Source organism: Gymnoscopelus braueri (assembly GCF_963280865.1).
Source record: "Gymnoscopelus braueri genome assembly, chromosome: 6".
In the NCBI taxonomy this organism is placed as follows: domain Eukaryota; kingdom Metazoa; phylum Chordata; class Actinopteri; order Myctophiformes; family Myctophidae; genus Gymnoscopelus; species Gymnoscopelus braueri.
Window position 1 is genome coordinate 45,732,644 of NC_137607.1, and position 9,699 is coordinate 45,742,342.

At 40.8% G+C, this 9,699-nt stretch overlaps 1 protein-coding gene across 1 annotated transcript; it reads right to left on the reverse strand.

Moving 5' to 3' along the window:
- Window positions 1–3,419: 3,419 nt before the first annotated feature.
- nppc (natriuretic peptide C) lies at window positions 3,420–9,383 on the reverse strand. Its single transcript, XM_080430866.1, has 3 exons — window positions 9,135–9,383; window positions 6,780–7,084; window positions 3,420–3,927 (listed from the first exon to the last, which is right to left on the reverse strand). Exons 1-2 carry the CDS (start codon window positions 9,225–9,227, stop codon window positions 6,809–6,811), a joined length of 369 nt encoding a protein of 122 aa, XP_080286992.1. The 5' UTR covers window positions 9,228–9,383; the 3' UTR covers window positions 3,420–3,927; window positions 6,780–6,808.
- Between the last annotated feature and the right edge of the window lie 316 nt (window positions 9,384–9,699).

Sequence of the window (9,699 nt, forward strand, 5' to 3'; positions counted from 1 at the left end):
AAATGCTAAAAGACAGCTGTCCTTTCATATATATGTGCAAATGATGTGGTGTTGCATGATGTGATGTGTATGTGTGTATTTGCACTCAAGTCCACGCACCCAATGGTGCCAAAAGTGTCCTTGTGTATGTCAGTCCAAGCACCCATATACAGTAGGTGCAAGAAAATGTCCTTGTGGGCAAAGTGTGTGTGTGCCTTCCACACTAGGGGATAGGGACTTTTGCAGTACAAAACAATATAAATACCAACAACTGTACAACTATAATATATATATATTTTATTTTAACTTGAAACAAAGCATTTCCAGAATACACACCAGAGGATAAGACTCATTGGTTATGTCAGACAGTGTCTACAAGAGACTGGACTTGGTTTGATTGATTGCTTGATTAAGCACAGAGGTACAGTCATACAATAATGCTAAATGTTAAATGCTAAACATAAAAAGCCCTGAGGGATTGTTTCCATTGTGGTCCTGTGTATTAAATTCATCAATGTGGTGGGATGCTCACAGAACTGACATAAAACACAACATTACATTACAAAAGCAGAATTTAAATGCAGGAAAAGAAATACAAGAAATTCATCTTATTATTCAAATGTACATTCACAGTAAACTCCTCAGTGTTAATTCAAAGGTGCTGTAAGTGACATTTAGATCTATATTCCCATAATAATAATAAAAGGAACACAGGATTTTACTGTGTATCTGTGAAACCTGTCCTTTGTATCTGTTGTTGTTTACACACTCATTCTGCATGTTCTCTCTCCATGTGGTTGCAACCTCCTGCAGACTTGCTGTTGAATTGCTCCTGAGTAACGAATGTTCCAGAACGGACAACCCCCCTGCCATCGATGTTGATGTTACACGTGTCCATCGCCCTACCATTCCACAACACTGTGAGTAATGCACTTTATTTTAACATGATCTGTTTGTGAATCAGAATCAGAATCAACTTTATTGTCACATCACAGGTTTACAGGTATAAAACAGTGGTTGAAATTCGTTTTTGTGCAAGCTCCATCGGTTTTTGTTATTTCCATAAGAGAAAGGGAAGAAGAAGAAGGATAGGGGGGGAGGGGGAATCTATCTACATATATTTACACATGGTATCTATCCAGTGTTTAACAAGTCTGATATTTTCTATCACGTGATATTACAAAGTTTGTCCTTGCCATGCACTGCTTCTAGTTAGATAAGATGAGACACATCACTGCTAAGTCGCCTTTTGGGAAATTACAATGGCTATTAATTAACTATTTAAGACAGACATCTTTATCTCTATAATGCTTGGAAGAGAAGGCCAGCACAGCTTTTTCTATGAAAGATAGTTTGTGTCACCCTGGCCAACGCTCCTAGGGTTTTAGACTCTTCTCCCTCCTGGCTCCCAAGCTGTGGAATGACCCCCCCTCTTTCCCCCCCATCTCAATCACAACTGTAAACTCACTCCCCATTTTCCACAGACTCTCTCACCCCCTAGCACTCCTCCTTATTCCTCCTGGTATCACTTCTTGTTGCCTATTTTTTGATAGATGCATTGCTCGTTATACAGATGTATTTTGGTTACTTGTTTACATATCGCTTTGTCGGGTGGAAAACTGTTACTTTCCAGGATTCAAATTCAAAAACAGCAAAAGCAGCAGATCTACAAGCTCAAAACATGCCGCTTCGAGCCGTGTTTCGAGCTTGCAGATCTGCTACTTTTGATACGTTTGTGTGACGCTGTAGTATGATCAAGTAGGGCATTTACAAAAAAACACAAAAAGTTAGAATATGGAGATAGGAGGTTTCTGCCCGACAGCAACGATATGTTATGTTATTTAAAAGACAGCAGACAGATGCTAGGTTTGATGTTTACCTGGTATCCTAGTTCATTTGTAGCACTTCGTTGTTTTCTTTTCACTCTCTGACCATTTACCGTGTCATTTGTTGACTGGGGTTCATGCCATTCACTCTGATCCCGCATTGTGTACGTTGCTATGAGGATCTGATAAATGCCTAAACCTGTAATTATAAATTGAGTCTACCTGGGTGGTTACTGGATGTGTGGTTCGCCAGTGGCTCATCACCACGCATCGTGCTGTGAGCTTGTAGATCTGCAATCTTTCGGTGTGTGACGCCCACGCACAATTAAGTATACAGTAAATCATGCATACCATTTACAGGTGTCCTCTTTTCTGAACATCTGTTTTCTCAGCTGGATGCTGCCCTCTACTGTTTAAATAGTGCAAACTATGATCATAATCATGCTTACTTCAGCTCATTAAGGCTATCCTGACAGTGTTTGTGAATCTGAGCCCATCAAAGTTATTTGTTATTAGAATAATAGCTATCATAAACCTTTACTTATAGATTCTATTCGGTGTATATTGTTATGTATACCCTTTTCTTCATTCTTCTGCTTCATCAAAGACACATTTGTAACAACCACACAGTCCTGCTGGTCGCAGAACAGTTTTAATAAACTCATTGGTCATTAAGTGCTTTCTTCAAGTGTTACCTTGATGTCAGTGGACATTGGACAAGGAAGAGAAGAACATTCTTGACATTAGCCATTCTCTTTTCCCAGTTGGAATAGTGATTCAAACTGGCAATGTTCTAGCGACAAGCTTGTATCTGGAAAACTTTGGCCATCGTTGCCTACTTTTTGTAAAACAAAGCAAACAAAAAAAGAAAGAAAGAAGAAAGAAAGAAAACATTGGCAATCCTAAAAGTATTGTGCTTTCAGCATTGACCTTAACTGATGCTTTAAAACTACATGCTGCTGTAAAGTAGAGCTTGACTCTGCTCCAACGTTCCCAACCATCCCAGCGAGGAGGACAGCAGAGTCACTTCTTCCAATCTTCCGTTGTAACTCAAATCTTTATCTCTTTTAGAAAATGTTCATGTCCTCACTCAGCCTAAATCATATCCCCGTCTCCATTTTCTACTCTACTTGCAATGAAAATTCTCCAGGTTGGCCCACTTTTTTACAGTAGCACTTGGTTCACCAGGTTCAATTATTTGGATGCTTTGGCTTTGACACTTACATTCATTATTATTATTATTATTATTATTATTATTATTATTACTACAGAAACTGCTTCCTGCCGTAAGAGTTCTCCTGTGGTTTTTACCTGCATGTACTGTGTACCTCATACCATGTTAGTGCATATGGTTAGTTATCAGTTATAGTCAATTCAAATGTTGTTGTTGTTTTTATATCTGTGCTCTGCGTTCATGCCTCCAGTAAGGCGAGACTTTGCACTGCACTGACAGGTTTCAATAAAGAACAACACTGCCTCTGATTAATTATTAATGTCACAAGTATGCTATATATGCCCCAAGCGAGTGTCTCATCTCTTACATATGCATTGGAACCTCAGGAACATAGAAACCGCTTTCCTTATCTGACAAAAACTCAAGAGGAGACTTGTAAGTGCACATGGAATGTTCATTGTTTATCATTTTGAAAACATTTACAACTATTTGAGACAAAAGAGGAAAAAAAAAGTTACAAACGGAATTGACCTGCAGTTTGCATCCATTTTCAAAATGTTACATAAATAAAACTCATATTTATAAATATCTCTTTTTATAAACATATAAATAGTTTTTTCGTTTTAAACATAAATACATTTATGCAGAGAGGGGGTGGAGTACATGAATGTACAGTCAGCAGCAGCAACAATATACAGCTTTGCGGTTTGTAGTTTTTACACCATTGTCCTCCATCTTTGTAATATGTCTGTGTATGTCTCGTGGTGTTTCGTTATGTTATGCATATTATGGTTGTTTTTTTGTAGCGTTGTTGTCATCTCAGTCCACATTATGCTGGTCCTGGTGGCTTTGTTTTCGTACCGAAAATCCGTCACTTGGTGGGATTTGCTTTTCGTCCTTGGGGAGAACAAACTGAATCCATGTTGTCCAAACACATCGTCCAGAGTTCTGCAGAGAGAGGAGAGACAAGTGTGGTTAGATTAAGTTGGACTAAATTTTATTGACATCAATTATTTTATTCAAATGTTCATCTGTTCATTCATTAACCAATCTAGCCATAATAACCATCCATCCATCCATCCATCCATCCATGTAGGGTTGGATTTGCTGGTTGGATCTGCTTTTGATATCCCCCCTCTTGACTTGATTTATTTTTCATCAACAGTTGGGATACAAAACTTAATACAAAAATAGCTAAAATAGAAGATCTACAAGCTCACAACGCATTGCAAAGTGACACATTGTGAGCTTGTAGATCGGCTATTTTTGTTTTCTATTCGTCATACAAAGAAGTATATTGGGCTTAAGTAGTAACCCCCTTTGTTTTGTTTCACCAATCGAACCCTGCATCCATCCATCCATCCACCCATCCATCCATTAATTCATTCATTCATCATTTAATTATCACTCACATTCTTCATGTCAGTACCCTAACACTATAGCAACACTGTTTTGGCCTTCGAGTACGCAACTCCAAGCCAGATTCCCCCTGTGTTCATTTATCCCATTAAAACCGGCAAAGCGTCTGTGATTCTGTGTCATTTTAGATTTTTGCGTTGGCTTTTCAAAAATAGCAGATATACGTGCTCTGCTGCGAGCTTGTACATCTGCTATTTTTGAGCATTTTTGAAAAATCTTGAAAGTGCGAGAACTACTGGTGATTAAGAAGGCATTTGTAGAATCGGCCTCAGGTCTTAATGGGTTATACATAGCAGCACCGCGGGAGGAAACGGAGGTGTCAAGCACACACGCGCACACGCACACGCACACGCACACGCACACACACACACTTAGTCACAAACAAACACTTAGTCACAAACAAACACATTGGTGAGTCAGGTTGTGTCCAGGCATGAACACAGACACACAACAACCACAAGAAGGCCTTGTCTCAGTGGGACTGACGGTGTGTCACCTGGGTCTCCTCGCTGCCTCCTGTTTTACTTCCACCCGCTAGCGTTTTCACACAGCTTTAACCCATTAACACCTGGGAGACGATTCTACGAATGCCTTCTAAATCAGTAGTTCTCATACTTTCAAGATTTTTCAAAAGAAAAATCAAAAATAGCAGATGTACAAGCTCGCAGTGCGGCACGAAGTGACGCGCTGTGAGCTTGTATATCTGCTATTTTTTTTATAGCCAACGCAAAACAATCTAAAATGACAAGGTTTTAGTGGGTTAAAAGATAAAGCACTTCCCGGAAAACAAATTGCTCAAAATGTGTGCGTGTCTGCCTGCATGCATGGCATGCACAGGCCTACACCTCTCTCACTTTGCCTTGTTATCTCTCTCTCTCTCTCACACGTAGCAGCCTATGATCTGCTTCTTAATTTTTATGAATGACCTTTGTTCTTGTGCTTAGCTAATCTGTGCCATGTGGAGCTGGTCCAAACAAAATGTGATGTGATCATTCATTCATGATGATGATGTGTACCAGTTACGAGCGTTGGACTTCCTACACTGTTAAAATCCTCAGCGTTAACTTAACTCCTGAGCATGTGCTACTATAAAGGTAACCAAATGGACCAACCGTTTGTACACTCTCAGAGTTACGAATGGATAGATGAACACTGAGGATTTTACTGGGTAAAAGACCGAATGGAGCGGCTCCCATAGGTCGACACAAAAAGCTAAATCCTCAGCACAAAATTACCAAAATCCTCAGCGTTCACTAACAGTTTTTTGTTTTTTTATACACTTTTGTGGTAAGAATTAACACTTGGGAATTTTGCTTTGTACAAAAGTTTATAGTGACCTTTCCTGACAAAGTCACAAAAGGGACTTTGCTTGTGTCCTCAAAGAGGACGCAGAGGGTTCTGTGACTGTCCCCATAAAGAAGAGGACTGGAGGTCAATAGAATTGAACTAACATCGCGGTTATGATCGCCAAGGACAATCGTAGCGATCAACGTCCGTGGCAGTCTGACGCAATGGGATTTCCTCTATCACGCTGACCCCCGACCCAGACCATAATCTGGCGGATGACGTCATCATCAATCTGAGACAGACCATAATCTAATGGATGACCTCATCATCACTCTGAAACAGTCAGACCATGCTTGATCGCTGTACTAACACTGTACCAACTGTGCCAGGCAGGCAGCAGGGCAGGCTGACATTGATGTGGGATTAGGCTAATAAGTGTGCAAGTGAAATGCACACGGTCCAGAGAGACCTAGAGCAGAACTGTTCCCAACCTTTCCTTGATCCGGGCCCACTTGAAAATATTGAAAGCGTTCGCGGCCCACCCATCTGACCACTTAACACGGCAGCCATGCCGGCATTGAACGACATATTTGCCTAGTGACCCCCTGGAACCCCCTCAAGGACCCCCTGGGTGGTCCCCGGACTCCACTTTAAAAACCATGGCTGTTTACAAAAACTATCATGACATTTCTTTCTTTCTTTCTTTATGTGGTTTTCAAAGTGGGGACTGGGGTCCCTGGGGGGGTTTCATGGGCTCCCCAGCCTAATGAGTGGGCCTAATAATGTCTCAAAACTTCTATTCGCTTTTTTAAGACTCTGTGACTAGTGACTGTCTATTCTATGATTCAGTATCTATCACCACTTTGAATTCATGTCTCATGTAGGCTACAGACAGTTAAGACATTAAGACAGTTTAAATCAATTTAAATCAAACAACTTTTCATATCAGGGTGCAGAAAGGCCATAATCATTTGAAAAATACTTTCCATGGCCTAAAGTCAATGTGGTGGTCCATGGCTTGAAATGTTTGAAAACCTTTGGCCTATAATATCATCATTTTTGAACGGTTTAGGAGGACTGGAGACGCCACTCACCAACACAGTTTGCTGCTCCGTCACTCTCTCTAACAGCCCATGCCGCTGATGGTTCCTATCCTATCCATCTTGTGTCCGAAGCAGCCGCTCCGGGCCGCGGACCCCCCTTTCTTGTTGCCCGTCTTGTGTCTCCTCGGCGGCGCGGGCTGGTCGTTGAGGAGGCGCGCCCACATTCCCTTGGCGCGCGTGTCCATGCGCAGGTCCCGCAGCAAGCGTATCCGAGAGCGCATGTCATCCTGTCTCCTCTCTCTCTCGTCAGACTCCAGCATCTCCGCCAGCTCCTCGCCCAGCAAACTTCTGAGAGACTGGAACACAGAAAAATAAAACATGACGGTGGTGTAAAGTAACTAAGTACATTTATTCAAGTACTGTTACAGTACTTAAGTACAATTTTGAGGTTTACTTTACTGGAGTATTTCCAATTTTCAGTACTTTTACTTTTAGCCTACTCTACATCTCAAAGGCAAATATTGTAGCCTATTTTACTCCACTACAATTATTTGACAACTATAGTTAACTAGTTACTTTGTAGATTTTTATTATTATTACAAAACATACATTGACCACTTCAGCCCTATATACAATTCGGCCATTTGAAAATAGCCGATCTACAAGCTCAGATTTTTATACTTTATACTTATACTTTATACTTTTTTATATTTGAAAAGTTGTGAAATTGTACATTCTGCATAATGAGTAGCCTACTTTCTACTTTTGGTACTTTAAGTACATTTTGATACCAATACTTTTGTACTTTTACTCAAGTACATTTTTAATTCCGAACTTAATACTCGTACTTTTACTTAACCACCACTGAAAACAGACGAGCGTTACAAATATCCAGACACCGAGAAACAGACAATGCAATAAGACAGTGAACAGTGTCAAAGTGCCTGCTTGTGCGAGCAGCAAGAGCCCAGGTAAAACATACAATAAAAATAGAAATAGAGAGAGAGAGAGAGAGAGAGAGAGAGACGGAAGGAAGATAAAGCGAATAGTCCACAATTAAGTATTTTAACGCTGTGTTTGAAGTGGGGGAAAAAAATCACATTTTCTAAACCTTACCCATTTTTACGCACGCCAGTAAAGTATAATTGAAATGTGGATAATACATGGCGGACCTGTCTGCACTTGCCTCACATCGGATGAAATCAAATAGCAGGTTGGAACTCATCATGTCTAACTTCCGAACAGCCTCACAACAAGACTGCTGTCAGGGCCAAAACAAACGCTCAAATGCGGTTAAAGGAGTAGTTCACCCAAAAAATGACTTATTTACTATCAATTATTCACCCCATGAAGCCTTGAATTTGATGACCGTCGGAGTCAATTTACCTGTTTTCATCAAATTATTGGCTTAGGAATGCGACAAAAACAAAACAAAAAATTCTCCATGAATTCAATGCTTCATGGGGTGAACTATTCCTTTAAGGCTAAACGCTTAATTTATAGGCTCCATCGTGCAAGAAAAGTGTTGCTTTCCAAAAAGAACAGAAGCTAACAAAGCATTGCACTGTGACGCATTGTTAGCTTGTAGATCTGTTCTTTTTGGAAAGCGACACCGTCGTTGTTTGGAGTAGGTATATAGCCTATAAATGAGGCTTTAAAACGAGAAAAACAGGTGCTTGTAGCCTATATACCGCTCTATTCTGGAATTGGGTCTATGTGCTATCAAGTCGAACTGATCATAATCATTATATAACATGAACTCCTAGTAGGCCTACATTACTTTTCGACATACTGACCCAGAATCTGTTGATTGGACCAATTGATGCTGTGCGTAATGATCATTTTACGCGCGGAAAGGTTTTGTCTGGGATTTTGACTGAAGAGTGGGGGAAAATCACTCCATGTTAAAATATCTTCATAATGTTAAACGTTCACCCTCATAAAATCGTTAACAGTTTCGCCTACAGTATTTCATCTGTTCCAGATGTTTCTTTAGGAGCACCTTGTAGACGATGTAGCCTACGCATTATGTTTAGAGAGAGAGCAACCTGCCTATAATATTTAAAAATCCAAGCAACCTGTTTTAAAACAAATATTTCATCCTAAATCCCTGGCAATGGGTTATCATGTATTTTATATTTAGACCTGGAATTATGGAATGCACAAGTCTGATGCTGAAGATCGGAGCCCAAACATAAACTAAACAGTAAGCCCAAAGCAGGTTACCATTGCAATATAGTCAGCCAGGAGCTGAGGCGCCCAAATAACAACTCATTGACTCACATGGTAAAAACGGCACTTAAGCATCAGTCTATAGATCAATACTTTAGCCCTATCAGGTGCGCAAAACTTCATTTATTTGAACGTCATATTTAATTGTAAAGGAGATCAGTCCGTTTCTCTTACCTTCTGCTGGGTCTGAGTTAATGGTTTGGCTCCCGTTCTGACTGAAAGCAGGGTGATCATAAGTCCACAAGCCACCAAGTGCCAGAAGTTCATTCTGACAAGTTTCTTTTCTCTTTTTGTATGTTTGTATGAAGAAGAATAAGGGATTCCTGTCTCACAGAAGTTCACACAGACAGAGCAGAGGAGATGAAGCAGTCAGTTAGCTGGTATATAGTGTTCTCTCTCAGTCCGTTGGGTCTTTAACTCCAAAGCTCCTCCAGGTCTTCTCTAACTCTGTGAATTACTGCTCAACGCTTTTATAGCCAGTCGAGATGATGTCACGCTAACCTGCATCGCAATGGTCCTCCTTCTAACCGGTACCTTGCCAACTCTGTTCCTCTGTCTGGACGTCTGCCTCTCTCTCTCTCTCTCTCTCTCTCTCTCTCTCTCTCTCTCTCTCTCTCTCTCTCTCCCCCTCCTCTCTCCCACCTCTCTCACCCCCCCCTCTCTCTCTCTCTCTCTCTCTCTCTCTCTCTCTCTCTCTCTCTCTCTCCCCCTCCTCTCTCCCACCTCTCTCACCCCCCCC